We start from the raw sequence: 27,687 nt of genomic DNA on the forward strand, positions 1-27,687 counted from the left end.
ACTACAGAGTTCTCTTTAGTCTCAACATCAATCTTTGACCACAAGTGGTCAGATAAATCTACTCTCTTCTTTGATTTCCCTGGAACCAAACAACTAGAGAGCTTATTCTGCATACAAAACAGAAAGGAAAAGTAAAGGTTAAAGATATTCTATATCCACAATAAAGGACCTGTACTACAGGTCTGCAGAGACACAGAAACCAAGAGGGGAAAGCAATAGTCAGAGTTTTACAGCTTTAGAGCAGGGAGAAATGAGGTGAAGTTAGAACAGGAAAACCTATTGTGAGAACTGTTATTAGCAGGTAGAATAATTGTCCAGGAATTGTAAGGAAAATTTCACTACCTGAGGCCTTAAAATTTATACTGAACAAAACATAGAATGGTGTTCCACAGGGCAAACTAAATTGTCAGGAAATAGAGATCACCTTTGAAGTCTCTTACAAAGAGGGAACTGAAACAAAAGTCTGTGCAATATCTGCCCAAGTCAATGTTCTCACAAGCAGGGAGTTTTGCATGCATCAGCTTTTCTTTAATGCTTCATTATTTACTTCCTTTCTTAAAAATCTTTCTTTAACATAAAAAGGTGATATTTTCAAGTGTGCCTGGGAGCAGAGAACCTACTAAAAGTTGACACTACTTGTGCCTTTAGAACAAGCACTTTGGAAAAAACGCACCATCATAGTTTTGGGCTTTCTGTTTGCAACACAGCCATAGCAGTCACAACAGATGTTCTTTCTCTATGTGAAAAGGTCAGAGGTGTGCAGCCTTCATTTCATCTCCCTGGCTCTTTCCCTGCAGAGCAAGAGTAGAAGGGATGAGGGTATGAAAGGGAAAAAAAGAAAAGCTAGAGAAGTCCCTTCAAAGTATCATGGGAAGAGACAGAATATGTTGGGATGACAATTCCAGAGGCAACTGTCATAAGATTAACAGTTCTGGAGAGACTTCTCTCTGAGACACCATTCACAGATTTTACAGCACTGAAGAAAGATGGGAGATGACTGACAGCGAACGCCTACCTTCTATCAAGCTGCAATTCTTTCTCCCCTTAACATACAAGTGGGCAGCTTTAGCACAATTCCTGTTTTGCAGACCAACTGCTGCAAGGCTTCATTTGCTGCCAGGTGCTGTGTGAGGCAGGGGGCTTATCAAATGGTCGCTCCTAGCTTACACTCAAGAAGTAGGATTATTAAAACAGTTCCTGTGGAAACTTCCTCCTCTAACAGATGTTTAATGTAGTAACTTCTTTCAAGACTCCCCTTTCCGCTGAATGTATTCAGTTCCGGTGTCCAACAGGAAAATATTGTTGCCAAAGCACAGCCTTAATGTCAAAAGCATCAGGAGACTGCTCCCACCTAGCAAACCACATGCATGGAATTGCTAGCGGTGTCAGAGAAACTCATGACATACACTGTAAATCAAGGCAATAAAACATAAGAAGCACAAATCATGTGGTAAAATAGGCAGAAAAGAAATTCCTGCTGTAACAGCTTTAGCACAGCTGGACCAGAAATTACTCCTATTCTCTGATTATGATTTGCAGGCATTAAACTTGTAATATGGAATCTCTGCTGAAATTATAGTAAGATGAATGCACATTTGCTATGAATATTGCCAAATGTTCTCTTAAGAGGCCACTACTGGCACTCATGGCAGAGAAGAGAGACGTGGTACCTATCAGAGAGTTGCTGAAATAGATAGGAATTTCTCCTAAATCTCTTTGATGAGAAGACTGAAGATTTCTCCCATATGTGCTCTTTTTTAAAATTTTTTTATTTTGGGAGGTTTTTATTAAGCCTAGACTGCTTCTGCCCCTCCAGGGTGACACTAAAACATAAGAACAATGACCCAATAGGAGAGCTTTACTTGAACAGTACAATATAATTCTGTCATATTTTAACTGTAGGCAGGTGATTAAAGTCTGGATATGGCTTAACATATAGTGCATCTTGTTTCATACCTTCACAAAAACCTTCACGAAATAAACAGGTGAAAAAAGAGCACAATATAAAAACCGAAGAGAGAAAGAAGCAAGAAAATGGGCAATGAGAGCAACTGAGGAAAAAGACCCTTATAGGAAAGAACAGAATACACAAAAAGAAAACCAGAGGAAGGCACAAATTTGACTTAATTTCCATACAAATAGTAACTTAGACTACTTTAAGAGTTATTCCAAAAAGAGAAACAATTAAAAATAAACATTTTCTCGGGGGGGGGGGGGAACGACAAAAAAACAAAAATCTAATGTGATACTAAAATTGAAAGGCTATATAACAGTAACATACTGAACACATTCCCACACTTTTCCTTCATCATGTTACCTTCACAATATTCTCTACTCCATGTTTACACCAGGCTTTCCGGGAAGGAGGAACATACTACCAATGTACAGGTAAGACTGATGTATCCCAAAAGCCTTCCTGTATCTTCCTGGGATATTCATTATTAGGAGGTTAACTCATTTCACAGTGTTTTTCCACATTGCTTGGTCTCCATCTCAAACAACCAGTACAGCTTGCAAAGGCATCATGCCACATTTTTGCTCCAGTTTGAAAGCTTGTGATAACACTTCTGTGCATTTCCTCAGGCACCTCCAGCCAGAGCTCCCTCACTCACAGACCCTTGAATTACATCCAGCTTGGCCAGGAAAATACTCTCTGAATATTTTCTTGTAATTATTAGTCATAACCAGAAGGAGATCTCACAGTGTCACTGACTAATCATCAGCTCTCTGGGATCTATATATCAAGAGGTGGTGAAAAGAGCAGGCTGGAAGACAGGGAAGATTTGAGCAGTGGCTTGTGCAAATGCTGAATGATTCAATCACACTCATGTTGCAAGTTCAATGGAAAGAATAAGATGTTCAGCTCAGGAATGTAAACCATGGCAGCCAATTCATCACAAAACTGATGGTATGAGCTAAAGAGCAGAATGTTACCATCTTCTTGATCTTAGTAATATACGAACTGGCTTCCACACAATAGAAAAACAAGACTATGGATGACGAGTCCTTTCATAAAACCAAATAAAAAAAACAGCAACTAGAACCCTGGCTTAATCCCCTACCTACGATCTGCACCCTCTACAGACACACAGACTAGATGTATTTGAAAGCCAAACTCCACTCACTGGCACCATGTCTCATTTTCACTCATGAACAGCTGCTTCAGTCTGCTCTAACCACTCTGTGCCTGAGCCCACCTCTTAAGATCCTCTGTACCCAACTGATCACCAACATATCTGCTCCAGTCAGGTCAGACAAATTTGGCTTTAATAGCAAGCCAGAACTAGCAAAAACTTCAGCTTGGAATTTGCTAGCTTTTGAATAGAACATATGGTCTTTTCATCCTCCTGCCTTTTCTTGGTTGATCATGCTCTTCCAGCTATTAAACAAGGATATGACTTTCTCCACAGCACTGCTTTCTTCAAGTCACATGCTTACTGTTTTCTGCTTCTACTTTAGAGTGTGAAACAGAAAAATTCAATGGCAAGTTAGTTACTTAAGTTAAATACTCTCTTTCCCAAATAATATTCCTAGCTATGGGTTCTTACAAGCATCAGTGCCAAATGCCTCATGGAGCTTCCCATTTAATTGCATGTAATGATCCCTTTCCCTCAAGCCAAGCCTAAACCACCTCTTTCCAAATTAGTCAGCAAGGCTCCAGTCAATAGGGACTTCAAAGCTAACTGACATAATAGTCAAATTTAAGTTAAGGAAGGCCCCCTTGAAGAAAACTCTCAGCTTCAGAACTTGCCCTGAAGATGGCAAATCATAAGTCTTCTCTTGTAGAAGGTAAATTGTGAGAACCATTTGCCACAGAGAAGCCCATCTCAAAAAGTCTGCAAGTGTTTTCCTGGACAGCCATCACTGAAATGAGGTCAGTGTTTGCTAGCTATTCAGCATGTAGGAGGCAAAGGGAAACAAGGATCTAAGAATAAATGAACAAATGGAACAAGCTAGTTTAATTCACACAACTTTTAGTACAGTGTAACACATCTCCTAACTGCTTAACAAAAATACCAGATCCCCAAAATTATTCTACTTAAGAGCTAGTCGGTAACTGCTGCGTTTAATGCAATGTAATAATGGCATTGGAATAAACGAAAGATAAGGTATGGAACAAGCCTTCAAAGCTTCTGCTTTGAATCCAAGAAACATTATACAAGAGGAAGATGTAATTCAGCACCAATGTCCAGCCTCACAGAGACTGGCAGGTGCATTTCTCTGTGAGGCTGGGCATTGGAGATGACAGATAATACTTAGAAATGGTTCTTGACATTTATTTTCCTCAAATTTCTTTATAATCCTTCACAAATCCTTTGAAAGTAAGCAGTTTGGTATTCTTCATCTGTAAAATAGAGATAAGGCATATGACAGAAGTTAACCGAAAATGCCAAGGTCATTTACCATATCAATACCAGAAAGAATCCAGGTGGCTTGAGGTGCTGCTAGCTCTGTGCTCAGGACATGAGAGCATGCTCCCCCATTTTCCAGTCCTTCAGCCATGTTAGCAGAAACACTACGTAAGTATATAAACCATATAGGGCATATGTACAAACAGGACTTCTATACCCAATGCTTCCCATTCACCAGACTGCCACTTCACAAATAACTCCCATGCCTACTTTGACATCCGAACTGAATTTGAATACAGACACGAAAAGCTAGTTTGAGACAAAACACTACAGCACTAACTCAGTACTCCGCACTCCTCCCCCTGCTTGTTCTCCAGGTTTTACTGGTTGCATAGACTCTATATTACAAATAAATGGAAAATTAATTATTCAGCTTCTAATTCCCATTGCATGTTGATGTTTATTTAATTGAAAACCATATAATTGCTTTATGTTTTTAACATCTCTCATAAATATGGATTTTTAAACACAATCCTTTACAGCAAATTAGCACAGAATATCTGGTAATGTGAGATGGGAGCGTGAATTAGTTTGGCAAGGCCAGGGAACAGCACATAGACTAAAAAACAGCGTGATGTCTCTCATCCTTTTACAACTTTCAGTAGGCTACTGTGGTACCCAGCTTTCCAAAGAAGATTGATCAGACTCTGAAACACGAATTTTAATGCAAGAGCAGCAAAGAAGGGACAGTTAAGAATTCAACAGCCTCACCTTTCACAGATTTACAGGTACCGAAATGCTTGACTGAGAATGAATCTTGGCTTAATCTAAAGTCTGGCAACAAACTTTTTTTTGGTGGTGGCAGTAATCTGTTTGCCTATCAAGTTTCATTTGCTAGTTTTAGATCAGGCAGTATGAAATATTGTTCTTTGGAGCCTTGGCTGGCAATGTGCTCTGGTTTTAAAAAAAATCACCCTCAAGCAAATTATGTTCCACAGTCAATACAGCACACTGGTGTAGTAGCTTAAGTGTGACCTGCAATAAAGAGACAAATGCCATTTGCTTCAGCTGTGGAAAGTTAATGCTCCTGCTGATCTGGCTGAGACCAGCATTTGGAACAAGGAGTGGGCATGAAGACATAATTGAGGTCTAGTAGCCACACTTCTGTGTTAATACCACCACAGTGGTGAGATACTTCCACCCCCAACCACCCACAAAAGTAATTTCCCACACCCTCAGTTCTCTTATAAGCTATAAAATTATACTTTCTGTCAGGCAAAGTAGAATTGTGGCCCTGCAAGCTAAGTGATACCACTTAGAGAAAAAACAGAATTACTCTGAACAAGGACTTCTCAAAAAGCAGACACAAACTGCCCAGACCTCATCAAGGTCCCACACATATGGGGTCTCTACAGTCCGGGGGGCAATTCTGCATTTCTAACTGCTCTCCTAGGAGGCAACTGCAATGCACCAGTAGAGTTTCTAGCTACATCAACATCTGGCTGACCTAGAGTCACTGCATTTATTCTTGCTGAGCAGATGTCAGTACAACTTTTCAACAGACCTTGATAACCCTGCTCTAGGGGACTGTCTGCACAGATATCATGCTGATTTAAATCAATTATATAATTGATGGTGTATTAAGCTGCTACAGCACCTGAATACAGACACTACAGCTGCTCGTGTTGGCTTTGCTTGTGGCTGTACATTTCAGTAAACACACATATATCAGCTTTGAGAGAGCTCATGTGAAACAAATTTATTCCCATATAAAATCTGTATCTTTTCACAACTTCGGTTATAACCATGTGCAAAACTAGCTTCAGCTGAGGACAGAGCTGCAGCCTGACATTTTCGGAGCCACATCTACTGACTTCACTGCTGGCAGCTGTGGGCAGGGTGGGCAAAAACAAACAAACAAAAAAATCAGGATTCTAGAATGTTTTTCTCCTGATCACAGAGGTATAAGCAGCAAAACTGGTCTATTTAATTCCTCTACTGCACCAAAAGAACACCACAACCCTGAAGAGCAAGAAAAGCAAACTCTTGCACTCTCTGCTCAAGTCCCTGCTCAAACTTTTGAAGGTAGCAACCTTCCCCAACATTTCATTTGAGAAACTATTTCTAACTAGTGGCTTTAGACACAAGAATGCTCCAGACTAGGATTTGCAAAGGCACTGAAGCTTAAATGAACATTAGGCTTTCTGCTAGCATGGTCAATGCAGGCAGGTCTCAAAGCTAGATTTACACTGTTGTAGTATCACCTAGCTAAGATTTACACTGATATTCAGGTTAAATAACTAGGTTTACCATTTGACCAACATTGCAGAGCAGATGGGCCAGACTCAGCAAGAGACATGCAGTCCAGCACTTGGCGAGGTTTGGAAGCAGAACTAATGCTTGGGCCAGCCGGGTCTGATGAAGGAGGGTTAGGACTAGAAACAGAAGAGGCAGTAAATTAATTAGACTAGTGAGAACATCTCTTAAATAGTTGAAACTAGAAACCTTTGCTGGGCTTCCCTTCTCTCTAAAACACCTTTTTTTATGACAACCACCATTTCCCTATAAGGAGCAGGTTTTCCCAGTACTGGAATTGCACTAACAAGAATTAAAGTTGCATTTTAAATACAAATACTGTAATAATTTTCTACAATAATTGTAGAAAAATCACTTGGTCACCTTATGTGGAATTTATTTTGTTCTACAGCAAGTAAAAAATTAACATGTGCCTTTTATTTGCATCCCCTCCATTGACAGTAAAAGGACCAGGGGCTTGCACCTACTGCTCTGCAACAGGAGCCTTCTTAGATGTCAGTGTCATTTAATTGTGTAGAAAAGTTAATGCAGTTCAGCAGCCGGTATGTTGCAGAACATGCCAAAGCGTATGGTATATTTCAAACACCCACTTGTGAAAAAACTATTTGAAAGGAATTGTTTTTACTAATGGGAGCTCAAGAGAGAATTAATTAACCTCAAGAACAAGGGGGGGGGGGGAAACAAACTACTGTATTCTAGATTTGTCTTCCTCTAGCCTGACATTTTATCAACTGTTTTTCAAGTTTTGAAGCACATGCAAAGAAACTGGATACTCATGTTGTCACCTTTTTCTAGAACTGCTAATTAGGCATAAATATCACAAAGTGAAGGTAAAAATATCTGGACAAAACTGTTAAGAGTTCATATGTCATTTTTGCACAGGTGAGGAAAAAGCATGCCACTTACAGTCACAATTCCCAGGTTCCCTAATCAGCCGTTGGCTGAAAGGAAAGCAGCTGGTACATGGTTACTACCTGCATGTACCGTTTTTTTTCTAACTAGCTTGAGAACCATAATTTCAGCCCTAGCTACATAAATCAATCGCCAGATTACAGCAGAAGTTCCACAATGCACACCTGCAAGAATGCGACTTTCATCATTATTTAGAGCAAGCTACACATTCAGGGAAGGTCTACATCCACATCCTGAAGTGGTATCTATTTACAGAACAAGCATAATATGAATAGAATCAGTTCCTTCTCTGTACTACATTTAAGGAATCACTTTCAGGGCAAGATGACAGCTTGCCAGATTTCCTCTGCCCCCCCCCCTTTTTTTTTTTTAACTCCTCCTGCTAAAAATGTTGGTAAACGTAGTGATCCTTGAGTGGTATGAAACCTTGCCTGAGATTTAATCAAGGTCAGGAAGCTGATTTTACACTAGCCAAGTCATCATCTGCTGATAATTGCTTTCCGCTGCAACCCAAAGCTGGACTATACAGGAGATGCAGGTGAAGAGGCTGGATACCTCCCAGATCCATAAACACCCTTTGAAATAACAGCCTGTTGTGTGTTTGAAGACCTGAAGTCACTGCTTATCTATCTCCACATTATAGTTGGAGGGCAGCTATTCTACTAAACACAAACAGTGGCGGTCTAACATTTTGGCATTATGTTTATTACTAGTCTGCCAAAATGCTAGGCCAGAGCGCCCACAGGGGCAACACGCCGATCCACAACACAGGCATAGTATGTCTGTTCTGCAACAAAACATTCACGTCTTTGTAAGATGAGGGAAGTGCAAGACATAGCAACTCAGAAATACACTTTAGAAGTCCTCTGGACTTCTCCCTGACATCCACAGAGCTATTTTACACAACTCTAATTGCAAAGCCTCTACGCCCAGTAAAGAAAGAATTCTCCTCACAGTCCCACTCAGAAGTTAACATTCTTCTGATGGAGAAGTCCAAATCTGGGACCATTTATAATAAAGCCTATGCTACTATCTGCTGTCCAAATCAAATGGATAAATAATCAGTTTTACAAAATACAGACTGGCCTGGAAGGTGGGAGGATCTGGAATCTGCATACTGTTGAAATCAATTCACAGATGAACTTATCAGTCATCTGAAATACCTTCTAGTACTAACACCTGCTTCCGGCAGCTCATCTTATCTTTCAGTCTCCACCCAGATGAATCACCTTTTCTCTTGGTAAATACCACCTCAAATAAATCATCTTTGGAAGAGTAAAAAGGGATAAAGAACAGGAAGCCTGAAATTATCAGGGAACAGAGGAAAGAAAGAATTCACAGATGACAGAAATACTTTCATCTAAGAAATATTATAAATCAGGGATTTCAGACAGCTAAATATGCTCAGGCATAGCCTTTATTTAATAAAACATTCAGTGACATTTTGTTTGTATCAGCTCTTAAGTTTCTGCTTCTATTTAGTCTGCCTCTGAGTATTAAATTCCAGCTGTGGGCTGAATTTGGGCTAAGCTTATATACAGCAATTGCAAATTGAGCTTCAGTTTACAGACTGTGTAAATAATGAGTCAAAGAGACTCAGTAAAAGGAAACGTGTGCAGCCAGAATCAGACTACAAGGCTTTGGGATGTCTAAGTGATACCACAGCATTTGGGAATATAAGAATTTCAATTTGCCACATGCAAAAGGCTGGTTACAAGCTCCACATGGAGTGGGATGTTCTAGGAGCTACTTATGTTTTATAAATTAGGTATTATGACATTTCATTGCAAATTTAGAGTACATCTATTGCATTTGGCTGTCTGTTCTGAAACCCACTTTGTGTTATACAAACATCAGCAAAGGGCTGATGATGCAAACATCATCATATACATGCAAACATCAGCAATGGGACTTAGTTCTTACTGCTATGGGCAGTTCCATTCCAACCTAATCTCACCTAAATCCACATAAGTGATTGTTACAGAATTTGTCGTCACTTAAAAATTAATTTTAATAAATCAATTTTTGGAACTTATTTTACTTGTTTGACACAGGGCCAGATTTTTCGATTTTCAATATGCTGCCAATTTTTACACCAGCAATCTATATACGTCACAGAGGAAAGAACAGAAATTTCTGACAGCTGTGTATGCTTCTAAATGTGTTTTAGAATTTGGGGGAATATCAAAACCCTATTTCAGATTCAATGAAAAAAATACGCAATTTAGGGGGAAAGAAGAGCAGGCATCCACGTGTGCAAGAGTGGGCATTACAGAATCCACTGCAGAAATGCAGGGCAGGAATCACTTTCAGGACGCTTGCAGAACATTTGGTTTATAACTTGACCACAATGGTACTGTTTACTAACAACTGCAGAGCTGGACTGGTAGGAACATTACTGAAGCCAAGGGCCTCTACAGCACCAGTCAGAGTGAATATAGACTTGCAGCAATAAAAAGCCCTTTCCTAGGCAACGGGGTTAAAACTAATAAAGGTATTTAGCAAACTTTCAAGGAAAGAAAAGAAGGGCCATGAAAGGAAGATGAGTTTGAATCAAAATAGCCAATATACTTCTTTTGTTGCTGTTAAATCTTTCTAGAATAAAAATCCAAAACAGATGAGAAATTCAAGAGGAAGAAACACTGTGAAAACACATTTAAAAAGAAAGCAATTAAGGGAATACATTAAATACAGTCCTACAGCTGAACAAATTCACCTAGTTAAATATTAAGAGGAGGCAGAAAAAGAACAAGGAATTCCCTTCTAATTCAGTGGAATCAGCAGGAAATCCCCCCTCCTATGACAGGTCAGACAAGTACACCCAGAGCAGCAGCTGCTCTAACTGATTACCACCATCAGTTAATTTAAGGCATGGGGAAAGATCTTGAAATACAAGAAAAGTGGATGGGGGAGAGGAATTTTCTTGGATTAAGACACAGTAAGCACAGAGGAGGAAGAGAAATTCCAATCACTGCAAGTGTTGTTAAAACTAGAATAATGTCCTAGAAAGAGCAATTCCACACTAGTCACACAGAAGATGATGCAAGAAATTATAGCCTTCACCAGCTCCTAAGATTCAGGCACTATATTCTAAGACTAAGATAAAAGTCTGGCCATTCTACTTTAATGCTGGAAAACAGAGATGACAGAAGTGTAACTGGGGTGAGATAAAAGGAACATCTCTGAGGATTATCATGGCAGCTACAAGATCTACAAATAATTACTGTCGAGAATGAGAGCAGAATTATTTGACTTGTTTCTAGTTTGTAATGGTTAAAGTTTTTAAACTGACACTTTCCCCATGACATAAAACCCTATATAAAATGTGCAACACTCAGTTACAAGTAATAATGGAAAAGAAAGGAGGGCAGGAAATTGTCTTCAAAAGTTTGACCTTCCTTCCATTTTTGTGACTACGTCTTGGGGCCTCTCTCTCTCTCTCAAATGATTCTACCCCACCCCTAATTATGTCTAAAATTAATCATCATAAACCCACAGCTTCAGGTTCATCTCAAATTGCAATGTCCCAGCAAAGCTATCATTCATCAAGGACGGCTCATTTTGAAGTCTCCTATATCAAAGCCAGGTCAATACAATTTTCAGTAGGGGTTTACATTCCTGTTTTCCTAGCCTACCCAGTGACCACCCTTGATTGAAAGGATCTTTATGCATGGAGGAGTATCTGACACAAACCAAACAGATATGCTACTGGCGCTTTTCAGTAATGACAGCAGGATAAAGGAGGCCTTTGAAGTTCATGGAGGAGTAGGAAAAGGTGTTAATATAAAAAGCTTGTCAGTTTACCCAAGAGCAGAAAGAGAGCAAAGTACCAATTAATAATTCACACTTCTATTCCACATATTATCAGAGTATCTCAAAACAGTTTATAACATTGATTAAGTCTCACAACATTCCCCTGAAGCAGATAAGCATAGATGAAGCTCTACTCCTAACTGCCAGGATGTTACTCTGGGGGCATTTTGCTGAGTTGCTCTGTGCCTCATTTTCCCCATCTGTTAAACAGTGATAATGGCTCTATCCTACTATAGGGAGTGGTTCAGAATCTTAGTGTTTGCTAAATCAGCAAGTTTTTATATGGAAAAATAGCACACAAGGGTAATCCCATATGTCAGACTTCACTCAATTACACTATGAATTAAAGCTACTACATATCATGGATAGTTGGAAGAAAATACTCTATCTTGGTTTTATAGTACCATACAGGTTGTCACCCTTGCTCTGTCCCTAAGGATCCAGAACAGTTACRTTCTGGTTAATGACTAGGTTTCTTGGGTGCTGTGTTAACATGAAACTCATCATAATTACCATAATTAGATCTGCTGTAGAAAGAATGGTGAGAAATGAAAGACTCTGTCCACAGTAGCCTCTAATTCTCAATTAACACAAAGTCCTTTGTACGCCTGGAAGCCAGGACCGACATAGCCCTAGCTGCAAACTCAGGAGGGAATCTTCCTTTACATTCAGATGGGAAGCTGAGCACATTAAACTGTTTAATTCTCGCTTTGAAAGACAGGTACACAAGCATCACCCACTTACAGATGGGAAAATGGCAATTCAGGGAAACTCTGAACTGACAAAGGACAGAGACAACCACATATACACAGAGCCAGAATTTCAGTTCAGGAATTCTTTACTCCCAATCTTGTACTTTGGACCCAATTTCTCCTCCTGTGAACTGTGACAGCACTTTTTTTTTTTAAACATGCCATTACTACTATGGTCCTAATGAAAGAGAGTTCCTTTTCTCTTGTTTGGGGACTCTTTCAAGCACAGAATCAGACAGAATTACTTTGCTTAACCATCTTACTAATCTGACTTTTCCAGAGGACCAAAGATAAAGACAAAGTAACAGCTTCATGAAATACAGCTCTTTTCTTCTCCTGAGCCTGACAGTCTCTTCCAAAAGCAGACTGTCATGACAACAAACAACCTGGAGGCAATCCAGCCAATTAATCTGCAGAGGATGCAGCCATCCCAGCCTTGGAAGAGAATACTGCTGCTTTAGGCTTCTGATTAAAAAAAAAAAAAGTTATACAAAAAAAAAACCCCTTACCACACGTTAATCTTATTAGGCTGCCTTGGGCTTACAGCGAAAAACAATTCACCCCTCAGCACAGTGGCAACAGCATTACTGCAGTGGCAGTACACAAATTTTAGTCCCTCAGAAGTCCTTTCCTTCCATCCAGAGAGAGCTTAACCCGAGAGCAGGCCAAGCCCTCCTCTCTGAGGCTCTCTCTGAGCAGTTGTTCGAGGATGCGACACAGAGTCCAGCAAGTAGGTAAGTACCAGGATGACCCATTCCACTTTCAGATATCAAGCAAAAGAAAAGAGCTCATAGGTTAAGCAGAGAAATTGCACGGAAGAGAGACTGTCAAATACCAGCCATCGCTACATACCATTTTTTGTTGACATTGCTGTTGCATGTTTTCCCTCTTCCCCTCTGAGCTTTGAAAAGGGGCAAGGACTCATCAAGAATATTTATCACTGTTTTAATTATCTTCTCTTAAATGATGGACTAAATCACCAGCACAGGCAGATATTAACGTCGTTCTCTTTCAATTTTCCTAATTTAATCTTCTTTCATACCTTGCTCTTCTTGCTCGCTACAGGCCCAAGCACACTGCATCACTCCTGCAAATAACCCCGCACTTTCCTGTTTTATCTCTACTCTGATCTCAGTAGTTACTCAGACATAAAAAGGTTTAGCAGATGATGCCCAGTATGTATCATTCATCAACCTCAATTCATATGTATTTCATGTTTTATAGAATGACATAGCATGAAGTTACAGAAAACAAAACTGGGAGCACTAGATGTAGAGTAACAGTAGAAGTTAAAAAAGAAAAAAAAAAGACAGATTGTTTTGTGAAATTCTCACAAAACTGGATACAGAATAATTTTAAAACAGTAGTAAAAATTTCTTCCCTATCCTCACCTTTTTCTTTAAATACAAAAATGAGGAAGGGTAGGAATAAATCCCTTCATTGCAGACTTGTCCTACAGTGAAACTTACCTTGCAGAAAGTAATTCAGCAATAAAGATCTAAATTAAGCCTACACAAAGTTACTCATCTGAGAAATGGACATACTGTTGAACTACTTCAAACTGAAGTTTTATTATTGATCCTTCTGGGTCCAGTCCATCTCAGGGAAGTCACTGAATGGACTCCCAGCAACTTCAGTGAGCACTGGATCACAGATTATAAGCACTTTCTGCAAAAGTGCATTTGTTGAAAGAGTTGAAAGAGATATCAGCAGTCTTCTGAGCACTCGGAATGAAATACACACACACACACACACTGCATGTTTCACTGGTATTATTTGCAGGATTAAGAAACAGCAGTTCTATCCAATGCAGAGTAACCCAGAAGAATCATGTTTTCTTCTGAGCCTGTTCCACATTAATTGAAGTTGGTATAATGTTGCGGAACAGAATAAAAACCCCATGCCTACCTTGAGGGCTTTCACAGCTTTCTTCATCACTGTTGTCTTGACAGTTATTTTGACTGTCACACACGAAGCTTTTATCAATGCAAAGACCATTTTTACAGTGGAATCGGGCAGTAGAGCAAAGCAAGGGATTTGCTGCTGTAAAAACAAAAAGTGAGATCTTTCATTAGAAATTCTCTTACCCAGGCAGTGAAATAGCCTTTAAGCAATCCACAACAATAGGTCACAACTCAACAGTTGGTCAATTCACTGAATGTGTGGGAGTAACTTGGCAATCAAGCAAATCTTGTCTCTCTAAACACAGGGAGCTGGAATTTCTAATTCATGAAAAATTCATTAGAATTAGCAGAGATCTAGTAGTCCACCCACAGTTAACTCAAGTCTTTTGTTCATTCTTCTGCTCAGGGGCTCTCGTGAGCCCCTATCATGGTCACTGTTAGGTGCTCAGCATTTGCTCACTCTGAAGACATATGACTGGTAGCACTGCCTACCATAAACACTGCCTGTTACTTCCCATTATGTCAGCCTCAGTTTAGCTAAAATCTCTTATTATGAGAACACCCACCAAATGAGCTTCGTAGAAAATTCTTGCCCAGGTGCCAATACAGGACCTGAAATTCCAAATGGGGTAACCCCTTTGTCAAGGAGGTGCCTTCTGGAAGCTCTGCAGAAATCCTGTCCATGATGGCCACATATGCCTTTGTAGGAAGGCAATGCCGCAGCCCCGGAGCTGCTCCCTTCCACCCCTCGCTGGGCACGCTCCGACCCTGGGCAGAGTAGGAGCGCTCCTGACTGCCACATCTGGGCACCAAGAACAAGCAGAGGTCCTCTCACTTACAGATGACAATACAATCTCAAGGGACCAAATTACTCTTGCCCAAAGTGTCAATATTGACATTCCTTAACTTCTCAGTGTTTGAATTTGCAACTCCTTTTTGAGGGCAATAGTGCACACTGTGGTAACCCCCAGAAAAATCCCTTCAAATAATAGTTTCAATCCTTTCAAACAACAGTGTGTTAGGTGATGTGCACACACAGCAAAAATAGAATAAAATTTCAGCAGACTAATTTAGGTAGAGCAGTCTTTTCACCTATTCTAAACCTAGCATCTTACAGCATATTTACTGTTATGTCCAGTCTTATTTAAAGCCTCAAGCAGTACAGTTTTCATCATTTCTCCTAGGAGACTACTCCACAGTTTCAACATGTCTCACTGTCAAGGAGGTTTCCTTGATATTCATCAAGTTTTCTCTTTGTTAATTTGCTAATTTTCTCTTTGCTCTACTTTTAGCTATACCTCAGCATAATTATAAAATCCCTCTCCTTGAACACTGTTTACACTCTTCTTATATAGCATATATAGCCTTCCTACATAGTCATGGCTTAGCTGAGATGTGCATAATTTAACTATTTCTAATATCTCTTCATAAATCAATCTCTGTCCCTTAATAATTTTTGTCACTGTTCTCTGAACTTCTGCCAGTTTTTGGTAATGAGGTGACTGAAACTGAATGCAATATTCCAACTGAAAACCTTAAAAACTGTTCACATGCCTTGTCTGCTTCAAAGTGCTTCTCTGCCACAATAACAAAGGGGATTACAGTTTCCAAATACTAACTGGCTGCATTTTTATTTATTTTTTTAAACTAAGAGGTGCCCTTAAAGAGTATTTAAAAAAAAGTCTGCCATGCATATAACCTGCAGTATATATAACAAATACTTCCTATGTTCAGGTAATTCCCCTAGCTCTCCAGAAGCACCTTTATCATAAACATGCTAAATCTCCTTTGGTCTGAAGCTGCTGCATACTTGTGTTGCATGTTGATTTTGCAGGTCACTTCAGGGCCTACAGTACCATTGCTCTCCATAAGCAAAGCAGCGACTAGGCTTCCAGTTTAAGCACACACTTGGTATTTCCCAGCATGTCTGCACAGAGTAAAAGGGAGATCAGTGGCATGCTATTATCATCTGTAAGGCCTATTGAAGCTACACACTGCAAACACATGGAAAATTATGTAATTCATAATCAATTGCATATGTGCTGATGTGTTTTAGACACTGAGATCTGCCATTTGTCACTTCACCATCTCAAGGATATTCAAGGCACATTTGTCCAAAACTCTTTCCAGTCCCATTTGTTTAGGCATAACCCAAAGATCACAAATTATTTCCTTAGCCTTTAATCCTCTTTCTCTAGTTTCATCTGCTCTGTAGAGGTGCTATCTCCCTGCCACAATCCTCCCAGGACCCAAATGAGACTCTCTAGGCCAACAACAGATGGCATCTTAAAGGATGTTGGTGCTGCCATAGAGACCTCAATACGTGTGAGGAAAGCACACAAACAAGAAAGGTATATCACTGTCTGCTTCTCAGAGGACATATCACTGTAAAGATCGCCCCTTTTGTTGTCTTTGAAAGCTAGTGTCTGTTGTCTTCCTCCTGACCTTTAAATGTCATTAAAAGAAAAAACCCAGCCTGCTCCAACTAGAGTAGGAACAAGTATTTGCTGCAAGCTTCTACCTTCAGAGCCACAGAACATCAGGGCTTTTAGCAGCTCCTGCTAATAGCAACAGAGCTGCTCAATCAAACATAACCTTTCCTTACTGCTATGATATATCCCTGATGTACTTACAGATACAAATGAATCTGTGCAGCCACGTGCAAAGGTTTTAGCTCAAATCAAGTAGTATTTCAAATGATCTTTTTGCTGTGACTTCCCCCTGCAAGCTGCTGAACAGCAGCTCAAGCTAGTGCATTGGCAGGCATCTTTGACTCTGAGCACAACCTCCTTCTTGCTCCAAGAGTCTCTATCACCAAACAACCACTTCTGCTCTTTTTTCTTCTTTCAGACCATATATAAACAGACATGCCTAAATGCAGTAATGATGAAACAGGTCATCCTCTCCAGTGACAAGAAAGGGGAAAAATCAATATTAAGCAATTTTAAGTCATATTTGTAACATCTATCCAATCTGAGTGACATTCATCTGTGTGCAGAGGAGCCATTCAAAGGTTACAATTAAACCTTAAAGCAATATACAAGCATTATGTACAGAACACAAGGATGAGCTAGACCTCAAAAAAGTTCTTAAGTGTTCCCTCCGCCCTCCAAACAAGAGCCAGCTCTGTTTCTGTGATGTGAATGTCCGGTGTGATTCTCTATCTCTGACAACAGTAAGAGGCTAAATTTTGAGACTGGTGCCAATTTTGCTTGACAATGCATATGGCAGAACAGGCTCTGTCTTGCTCTTCTGTAGTTATGATTGGTTCAGAAAGGATACAGCTTAAAGTCAACCAGAAAAAACACTGCTGTGAAAATCATCCAGTCAGACTGGCAAAAAACAGTGATGAGGAAAAGATGAAGAATATACTAATGAAAAGAAAGGGGTGTTTGTGTATGTGTGGGTGGGAAATGGACACAACAAAAACAGATGAGGGCAGGTGAAGCCTTACCTGGATTATTATTTTCTGCAACATAGATCCATTCCATTCTTAAGCGCAGTGGTTTGCAAAGAAGTTGGATATCACCCTGACACCACTGCTGAACTGCTTGTTGTAGAGACATTTGTTCTGTTGCAGAAGTCTAATCTGAGCTACTGAATGAACAACCAAAAACACACCCTATGCCAAATTACAGCAGGCAGTGCCTAGGCAGCAGCTAGACTGGAGGGGAACATTTGCAGCTTCCCATCTGCAAACAGTAATGTTCAGAGAACACAAACATCTCCTAAGGAGGATGAAAGTAAGCTAGTCATTAATACAAGGTGCTTGAAGAGGTTCTTTTGTGAGGAGCGTTGAAGTTTACACTTCCTGTTGAGGCAGATTTCTGACTGTTTTTAACACTAGGTGCTACTGAGAGACCCTATTGCTTACAGAGTGAAAAGCACAAGGATCATCTGGGTGATAAGTGGCGGGAAAGATATCTGACTCAAAACTAAAGGCTAACTTTAGCTTCCTCTGTATTTAGTACTGCTTAGATGAAAGAAAAAGTTTATTCACTCGCAAATAGACTTGCACTTACTGCAGTTTTCTTCATCGCTGCCATCTGGACAGTCCTCAAAGCCGTTGCACCGGAAGCGGCCAATGATGCAGTGGATTCCACTAGCACAGGGGAAAAACGTGGCACCACATTTGGATTTGGCTTTTGCTAAAAGAAGATATATACAGAAGAGGACAAAGATTAGGAAAACAGTTTACAAAGGTTAAAGACACTTGTGTAGCAGTACAAGTTAGGGTATTCTAGACAGTGCTGACACCTCCGATATTAAGCTTGTTCCAAACTTCCCATGAACCTGCTTTCAGATGGATCAAGTTTCTTGTGAGTTTTCACTTGTTTGGGCTGGTGGTTTTTTTTTTTTTTCTAATTTACATAATTTCCAGAATGACTGAAACATTCAAACTTAAAATAAGTTAAATGGCTTCTCAGAACAGCATTAGATTCCCCAGTGCTTTGGAGTACACGCTTCTAAATTTGGCAAAGAGGTACTTCTAACTGTCCCTTAAAAATCCACGCAAATTTAAACAAGTTAGAAGCCTTGGAGGAAAATTATTAAAACAGAGGCTCATATGTCATAGAGAACAATAGCAAATACCTCTCTTTGTATGGAACTATAAGTGTCACCATTCCAACTCTAAATTGAGGAGATAGACTCCTAAACAGAAGGGATTAAGCAAACTCTAACGTGGCAGACCAGAGGGCCATGGACCTGCTGTCAATCCTCAGCTGCAAAGTTCTAGCAAGACCAGTCTTAGTGCCTCCAAACCTGTAGCTATCTGTCATGCTCAGCCCACAAACACTTAATAGCAGCAAAAAGCATGGGTTTTTTTTGTTTTGTTTTGTTTTTGTTTTTGTTTTTTTACGCCACCAGTGCTCCCTCTTGCTGGCTCAGGGAAGCCTAACCATTAAGAGTCCAGGGTAGACAGGGACAAGGAACATGGCAGCAGGTTAGGAAAACAGGACAGGAATGGGATCTGGAGGCAAACTTGGGCAAAGACAGGAGTACAAAGAGTCAGGAAACAACTGGAAAAGGAAAGGGGGAATACAGAGGCAGGAAGTGAGTTAGTTTCTTTGTAAGAGCTAGGCAGTTATATAAAGAGACCTTCATAAGAGACCTACATAAGAAACTGCAAAAAATTGAACTCAAAAGAAAATGCTAGAACTAACACTGCCTTTATTCAGAATAATTTATATAAAATTGGGTGCAACAGGAATATACGAATTACATAAACTGCATCTCTTACAGTACATCTCTCCACTGGTTTTCATTATAAAGTTCTTCAGGACAAGAACTACATCTGTTTTATAGTACCAGCACAATGATGCATAACACTAAATACTAACAATAGCACCCAAATGTATTTAACCAACAAGATAAAATGAGATTCTATATTCAAGTACTTCACATTTTTTACTTCATTGCACAGCAACTCTTCATGGCAAAAAGAAGAGAGCACTGCCTTCAGCTAGCATAATGCAGATGCTTCCACCACACAGCTCGAGGCAAGCATCAGTTCAGTCTTGTGGTATCACCACCCTAGAACAAAGCAGCTCCCCAAAGTAAAAACAATTTAACAAGATGTGGTTAGATTTTTTTTCTTCCTTCTCCTTTTTCAAATTAGCATGCAACTAACATTTTCTGCACTGTATCACAGGATACTGAACTCTTCAGAAAAAAGTCCCCTCGAAAGCAAAGGCAGCCTCTGAGAGGAGAGCGCACGGGCTAACTGCAGAGATGCGTGCAGAGAGCAAGAGGAACACGCAGCAATAGCGATGCACAGAGCAGTGACGGGACAACAGCAGAAAAGCAGCCAGCTATGTAACTTAACAGATTCTGAGCAAGTTTTTCCTACTTCCACACCAAGTGTGCAAGATGTGTTTACAACTCCTGAATTTTGAGATGTGTGAAGCTGGAGATCACAGTGACAGGCAGTGTCTTTATGTAGCCATGTGGCATACTGATAGGCTAATTCAGGCAGCTTTCTGAGGCGAGGACAAAGTCAGGGAAAACAGCAAAAGCAAAATAAAAACAGGTATATCCAATGAGAATAAGCAGTTTCAGCATTAATTTGGAAGGAATCCTTTCTTCCAGGGTTAAAAACTAAACACAGCTGTAGCAAAGCCTTCTTCCATCACTCAGCAGACCGCATATAAGCTGTTTTAAACTACCACTACAGTAAGTAAACTCTTGCTTGATTAGAGTCCTCCAAAAGCAAATTCCTGCAGTTCCTCTCTTACACATTTTTCTTTATTCTACTAGTAGTTTTCAGTTAGGATTATGAAATATAAAATGAGATGGATGTATCACTAAATTTCACATACTCAGCCACCATTTATTCTGAAGAGAATCCAAGGTCCACTCAGGGAAAGAAAGAAAAAAAAAAAAAAGGACCATTACTTCATAGACAGACTGGTGATAAATCATCCTGAAGTAACTGCCGCATTTAAGAATGCCAGCAGTGGAAAACCCTCAGCCAAGACATCTGAGCCCTTGGAATTCTTTACACAACTTAAAACAACAAGTTTTGTGTTAGATCTTTGAGGCAGATTGATTTTAGCTAAATAATTTAGCAACCAAGAGGTCAGATGCAATGCCATACTCCAAGTCTTTAAACGAAAGAGGCAAAACAAACGCTTTGGCAACAGATTCCAAGACCATCTTTGAAGCGAGCAGTTTACATTAGCATTCGACCAATATTCGACACGCTGAGCAGCCTGCCAAATTGCTGCTGGGAATGTGTGGTAGCCACATGCATACGTTAAGAGGTGACCAATACTTCCCATTTTATGATTTTTTTTTTCCTAAATGCTAACATCTTTTCCAAATCATGCACTGCATTTACATTTACCAGGACAAATGACTGTCTCTGGATAACTTCCTTTTTAAATATGTATTTTCAGCCAGAGCAGTTCCAAGAAGAGGAGAGGAAATAAGAAAAAGAGGAAGGGACTGTGGTTTTGCCCCTCTTAACATTTACTAGATTCCATTTCTTTGAGTTTGCTTCTGTCATGGTCAAAGGGCTGGATTTCGGAGGCTATTAGGTTTCCGGCAAATCATATTCAGAGATGCCCTTTGCCATCTCCGAAAAAACACCCAAATTAAGGCTTCAAAATTATTTATTTCTAAAATATCTAATTATTGCTAAAATTATCTAATACAGACGATGTCTCACCACAGCCTTATTCTTTCAGACAGACTTCAGACTGACAATTGTCAAAACCTAAGCTTCTGGCCCTTTCAACACAAGTCCTGTACTTGCACTTTTCTGACCACAGAGCTACAAGTGGTGGCAAATGCAGCAACTGCTCAGCTGCAGGTATGACAGACACTCCCCAGCCAACCGCAGCTGTCTTAGCCTCTAGGACAAGGTGGCCAAAAGCATATCTGGTGCTTTTCCCTTGAGCTACCGCAGTCAAATCACAAGCAATACCTAATGTTTCACAACATCTGGAGAAAAATGGCCTTTGGAGTGCCCAGGAACAAAACTAAAATTCTGGAAAATACATTCTTTAGTCTGTCCAGAGCATCCTGATATCCCATCAAAAAGAAGGAGAAACCAATCAGGATAATGACTTAATGGAAGTATTATTTATACCTATACAACCTTTATTTCAAAATTTTCTCCTCAGCCCCTTTCTTACCTCCTCTTCTTGAAACAGCAGCTAGAGAACAATGGGATTTTGTGTTAGCGTAACTATGTATTGTAAGAGCCCATGCTGGTAACCACAGACCAAAAACAAACAAGAAATTAAACACCTTCACATCATCTCTAAACTTCTCTTTTACATAGTCAATTTTTTCTCTGGATGTAAAGATTTTTGAAGGAAGGAGAACCAAAAGACAAATGCAATTCTGCATACTTGCAACTGGCATATTATATACACAAACCAATCCCGATTCAAATTTTCATTCATGTCAAATACTCTGAAAAGACAAAAGAATGTTTCAAACACCACAGTGATTCACTAGTCACAACGCAATTGTGCAGTTTAGTAGAAACAACTCTCACTCCTAAGCAGAACTTACTGTCTTCTAGGTTTAAAAATCCAAATACAAAATGCATTTCTTATATGCTGTATATAAATGCAAGAAAGACCAGAAACTACTAGTGGCTTAGTTCAAGCCATGTCCCCTGACTGCAAGTACTTCAGATACTCTCCCACTGTGGAATTTCTGCTTTATTTTGGTTTTGACATCCTTGCTGTCCTCTGGCAGAGTCTTCTGAGGTTTTCAAGGAAGTGTTGTTTGGTCATTGCTCACAGCGTTCCTATGGAAAGCACAATCATTTTTTCCCCTAGCAGAACCACACTTTCCCATTCCACAATGGCCTCTGGAGATATTTTCCTCAGGTCTTTGGCACCACCACAAACACCAGACACGTTTACCAGGGTCATGAGTGCCTGCAGCAGGTTCAAGTCATTTGCTGCAACATTCACAATGCTCCTCTAACTCCTACTCCCATTATATGACTGTTAAGTTCCTCTCTTTTGCTCAGCATAGTGTCCTCTGCTGCACAGGCCTCAAGTTTTCAGGTAGATCTATATCTGAAAAGCTGCACATTTTTTTGACAGTGACTACCTTATTTGGCGCTCTCAGTAACTTCAGTCTTGATAAGCTGTCAAGGGCATCATTATCTTTGCAACCTATATTCTTTTGTCACACTTGGCTGAAATGGGCTCAGGGTACTCCAAAATTACTTGGAGATTAGGAGATGACAGAAGACCGGAAGAACAGTGAAAGACATATGCAGATCATCTGGCCTTATTGAGCCTTATTGTTATAACCAGCCAAAGAAAAGGCTTTTTAAGGAACTGGCAAATCCTCCTGAGCCCAGGACTCAAGATCCTGGGACAGAGAGACAAGGAGAGGCAGGTAGGCACAGAGGGAGGGAGGCACAGACAACACGTGCTGGAGAGAAGTGGGAAGGACTGAAGTATGCACTTGAAATACAACAAGAAATCACACAACTCAGAAAACTATGTCTAAAGAAGGGCTACTCAAATAGCAGATTCTAATCTGGATCCATATGGCAAATCAATTGCAGCACTATAGCAAACACAGAAAGAATGAAACGAACAGACGTTCAATCACTCTGCACACCTATGGTAAGAAAGAATAAATCCATCCCAGATCAACTCTTCATTTGTTACCTAGTAATGGCAGAAGCAATCCAGGACTAAGGCATTAACGTGAATCTATATTTATATCAACCAAAACAGTATTCCCATGGTATGGGGAAAGAGGTGCCAGTGAACAGTAGTGCACTGGAGGGGCCTCCTCTCACTCCTTTAGCTATGCTCTACACTAAAATGTTCTCCTCATCTCTTAAAATTCAGAACTGAAGGAAATGGCTATGTTGGTTGCAGAGAACTGCTGGCCACAGTATAACGCTTGCCAAACACTCCCCCCAGGTAGATTTGCTTACGTTCAAGAGAACTATTTTAGCAGTTGTGTATGAATGTGTGACTTCATTTCGTATGCTACACAGAAACCAATCACCCCACTCCCTTCTTTTAAGGCTCTAAAATAAATTAATTTCCAATAAAGTAATTTCTGAACAGGATTGGCTGTATGTTCCAATGAAGAAACGGCAGCTTGCATGCACGGCTCTACAGCATGAACAGAAAAGCCTATTACTACCTTTAGGGCACCAAGTGTGAAACAACGCTATTTTTCAAAAAGTCTAATCCATTCTATTATTTCTCAAAAAGATGAGCAACACTGGGGAATCAAACAGATTTGGCATATGTGGGGTAAAACCAGATACTATATATAGACATGTCCTTGGATAAAAGGAATTCTGACATTCTTTTGACTTGGTTACAAGGTCTTAAAACCGATTAAAAAGTTACAACAGGTTTCCTTCTTGAATGGGGAAGTGCTTTGTATTCCATACATAATGAATGCTGCAACTGAGCAGCAAAGAAAACGTGAATTATAAAAATAAACTGCACATGTGGATTACAGATTTAAGGGATATATAGCTAGGACAAGATGGTACAGCCAATCTCTTAGAAGAAGAAAAAAAAAAGTGCTATGCAACTCTAAGTAGATACTAATCTAGTGTTTAGATAACAAAGAGAAAAAATTTTAGAGCTATCTGCCAATGCTTAGAGAAGACACTTATTTTACACCATTTATTACAGAGTTTCTCTTGTGGGAGCCAGTGAACAGTCTTGCTAGTGAAACCTTTGGGGAAGAAATTTTCTGTCAGAACCTTTACTGTTCAGCCAGCTAGTCCACACCTCCAGCATTTCATATCTTGTCTCAATGAGCTAGTACAGGCATTGCTCATTGCATGCAACAGATGCACATATAGCATACAACAGGTACCCTACATGATGCCACCACTAGGACAAGCACATTGCCTTCTTTTAACACTACAAACAATTCTTTCCTTTTTTTTTTTTTTTTTTTTAAATATTTCTCAGTTATTTTGCAATTTGGAGTGAGGAAACAGGAATAATGATGTAGCAGATCAACAGCAGACATTTTGTGACAACCTGCAGCTGGAAGTATACTGCACAGTATTCCAGTATCAGCATCTTTGAACTCAAATTGTTGCCTCAGAACCCCTCCAGGTAGCAATCAGGCAAAATAACTGTATGCTGTTTCAGGTCCACACATCTCAATCCAACAATAAATTATGATTTATTCAGCTAATCAAAACTTGATTACTTGCACACAACAAGAACAAGTCTCTAAACAGAAACCGTTGTGTGCAGTTGCTGCATTATTGCACAGCCATAGATATTTTCCTCACTTTGATACTGGACCCCCTTAAGCTTCTCTGCTGTTGTAATTTTTATGTTGAGATGCCACAGGCATACCAGACAGCACTGTAAGTCAAGTTTATCTTAATGCAGGTGTGGCTAGGCACAGCATTTCAATAAAGACTCTATATGAAGGAGTTAAAAGTAGCCATCTTTTCCGCTTGTGCCCACTCTTCAGAAAACAGGGTTCATCTTTAATGTACTAAGAGGAGGATCAGTTTTACAACACTATATAGCATAAGCAGGATGGCACCAGGGTACAGGGCCTTTCACCTCAGTAACTGATACAAACCCTAACCCAGTTGATACTAATAGGGGTTTTTTTGGTTAGTTAATTGCTGTTTTGACCCTACAATATTTTCAGTTCAGTTCCCAGTGGGAAAGCTATTACTACCTGCAGTCAGTCAGGTGTCTCAGCACAGCATGTGAACACATCATTTGTTCGCTCACACGTCTCCTCATCAGGGCTCTCCAGCAGAATGACAAGAAGTTTCACTGCCTCTGCTTCCTCTTAGCTTTATTCTTTTAGATAGATAACAAATGAGCACTATTTCCAGCATAAAATCCACACAGTTTATAATGCCAGAAGTTCTCCAGGATAAAGCAACTATTTAACTTAATGAGCTTTGATCTAAAATACAACCACTTCAGAGCATTCATCACACCTAAAAAAGCCCTTGCAACACTCTAGCCTCTGCTCCCTGTCCAGCCACTCAGATCTCTCTGGTGGAAAGCTATTGGTAGGAAACTGCTCTAAGAAACTTAGAGAAAGGCAGTAATGTTTTCTAACAATTAGTGAGATTAACCCCATAGGGATCATAAGAGGTTGCCTCCAACGGAATAAACCCTCACTCACTTACAGGGGCAATATTTACACTATAATTTACAGTTGGGGGAAAGAACAACACTAAAATAAATAAATTTTAAAAGCCAGTGGAGTCAGCTCCACCAAGATGCAACTGCTTCCTTTGAAAAGGGGAAAAAGAGAAAGCACTTTATAGCTGGAGTATTAAGGAGACAGTGGTCTTTATTTCTTCCTTGTCAAATAGTAAGGCCTTAAGTAATCTTTCATGTTTTAGAAGTCTAAGCACCTTTCAAAACTGTCACAAAGCAGATGAGATATCAGGTGAGAACAGGGACAAAAAGCTACGTTGTCAGATATTTCATGAAAACAGTTTCTCACGAAAAGAAGTATTTTAGAAGCCACTGCTCATTAAAGAAAAAAATATGAATAATAATTTCATACAAAAGGACAAATTTTAAATCAGCTGTATAAATTCAGCACAATTTCAAAGTTATCAGGTTACTCAGGATTCATACTAGCAGAACTGAATTTCACCCTAAGGGACTTCAGTAGTAGGGGGCAACTCTCCTTACAGGATATCAGTGTTTCACAGACTACGGTCCCTCACTCTGCTCTGGGCTAGTAGCTATATGATCTCTTTATTCCCTATTTTGCCACTGATTCTATCCAACTGTTAAGTGTGTGTCATTGTCAAGCTCTCAAATGGGCCTATTTACCAACCCCCATCTACAGGAGACCAGCAGGAGGATTAAAATAATTAGCACCACAATCTTTCTTGATCTCCTTGCATAAAGAGCTATCAAATGCAAGTTGCTATTGCACTCACCCTTAATCATGTGTAAATTTTTGTAATTGAGCTTCAAATGAAATGTTCAGCATGGTCACTTCATTATAAATCATATTATAACTACTCTAAGTGGTTGCTTAATCATGAGCGAAACAAGAGTTAATTCTAGTTTGATATTCTAAGTGTGTGAGCCATCTGAGTAAGTGACAAAAAGATCAGCAGCTGGCTTAGAGCATCTTCTCAGTTAATGTAGATGCTCATTTCATGCACTGCTTAATGTTCAGCTTTGTTTAAGAATTCTGATGTTTGTCACCTACCTAAGAAATCTGCTAAAAACTTTACGAACGTATATGTTCCAGTGACCCTGCTGGCCAAATGGCACTCTGAGCTCTTCTCATACACTGGAGAGTGGGCTTTTCAACTAGTGGCTGACAAACCTTTTTGCCAAAGATTATCATTATCCTCTCCCAGCTCAGTTTCTATTCCAGCTCTTATTGTAAACTCAACTGTACCTACCCCCCTTACTCAGAACTAATGCTATCAAAACCTTGATACTTGATTACTCACTAGTTGTAACAGTGAATGCATACCTGAAGGCAGCTAAGTAAGAGATTTTAGAAGCAATTCCCCTTTACTTCACTTTTCATGAGTGCTGCAGTACAGGCTGGATTCTTGAGGGCATCTTAACTAAAATAGCTTTAGGAAGAATGTTTTGCCTGAAAAAATTACAGGCTAGAAAAACTAGCCCTTAATTAATGAAATTAATAAGAAAAACAACTTAACGGAAAAGCTAGTCTTATGCTGCAAACAGATTACAGGCCAGGAGATCTGGATTTTCTTTTAACTTTGCCAGAGAATTGCTGTCCAGCACCTGACAAGACACTCTAGATCTTGGTATTACCACTTCTACTTCTGCAAGATGCATATCCCAGGTAAGTACAAGAGTAATTAGTAACTATGAAGTACTGCCAGACCCTCAGAGCATTACTATAATGTAATGGACAGACTTGCATAAGCTAGCCTCTGAGCAGACTAAACAAAGCACTGTTGATTTAAAAGTCTGACCTGTTGAGCTTGATTCCCCAAAACAAAACAGAGTCCTTCCCTGTTCCTGCAGTCAGGGTTCAGTCCCCTACTGAGCCCTCACAGATACAAGCCCTTTTGTTCCAGTGAAGCAGCCCGAGGTGGAGGTTCAAACTAAGCAACCTGATCAGTCATTTGAGCTTGATTTTTGGTCTTCCAAAGGAAATAGGTAAGCAGGACTGATACCTGCA

General features: G+C 39.8%; 1 protein-coding gene across 3 annotated transcripts in view; it reads right to left on the reverse strand.

Annotated features, from left to right (window-relative positions):
- LDLRAD3 (low density lipoprotein receptor class A domain containing 3) overlaps window positions 1–27,687 on the reverse strand; it is a 123,351-nt gene that overhangs the window by 45,010 nt on the left and 50,654 nt on the right. For 2 of the 3 annotated variants that reach the window (XM_026055588.1, XM_026055589.1), the window contains 2 exons: window positions 18,072–18,197; window positions 14,054–14,188 (listed from right to left, as the gene is read on the reverse strand). In XM_026055588.1, the coding sequence (XP_025911373.1) occupies window positions 14,054–14,188; window positions 18,072–18,197 (261 nt within the window). The remainder of the gene's footprint in view (window positions 1–14,053; window positions 14,189–18,071; window positions 18,198–27,687) is intronic. The other variant, XM_026055590.1, reaches the window with a different exon arrangement.

The sequence above is a fragment of the Apteryx rowi genome, unplaced genomic scaffold (assembly GCF_003343035.1).
Source record: "Apteryx rowi isolate R43461 unplaced genomic scaffold, aptRow1 scaffold_124, whole genome shotgun sequence".
NCBI classification, from domain to species: domain Eukaryota; kingdom Metazoa; phylum Chordata; class Aves; order Apterygiformes; family Apterygidae; genus Apteryx; species Apteryx rowi.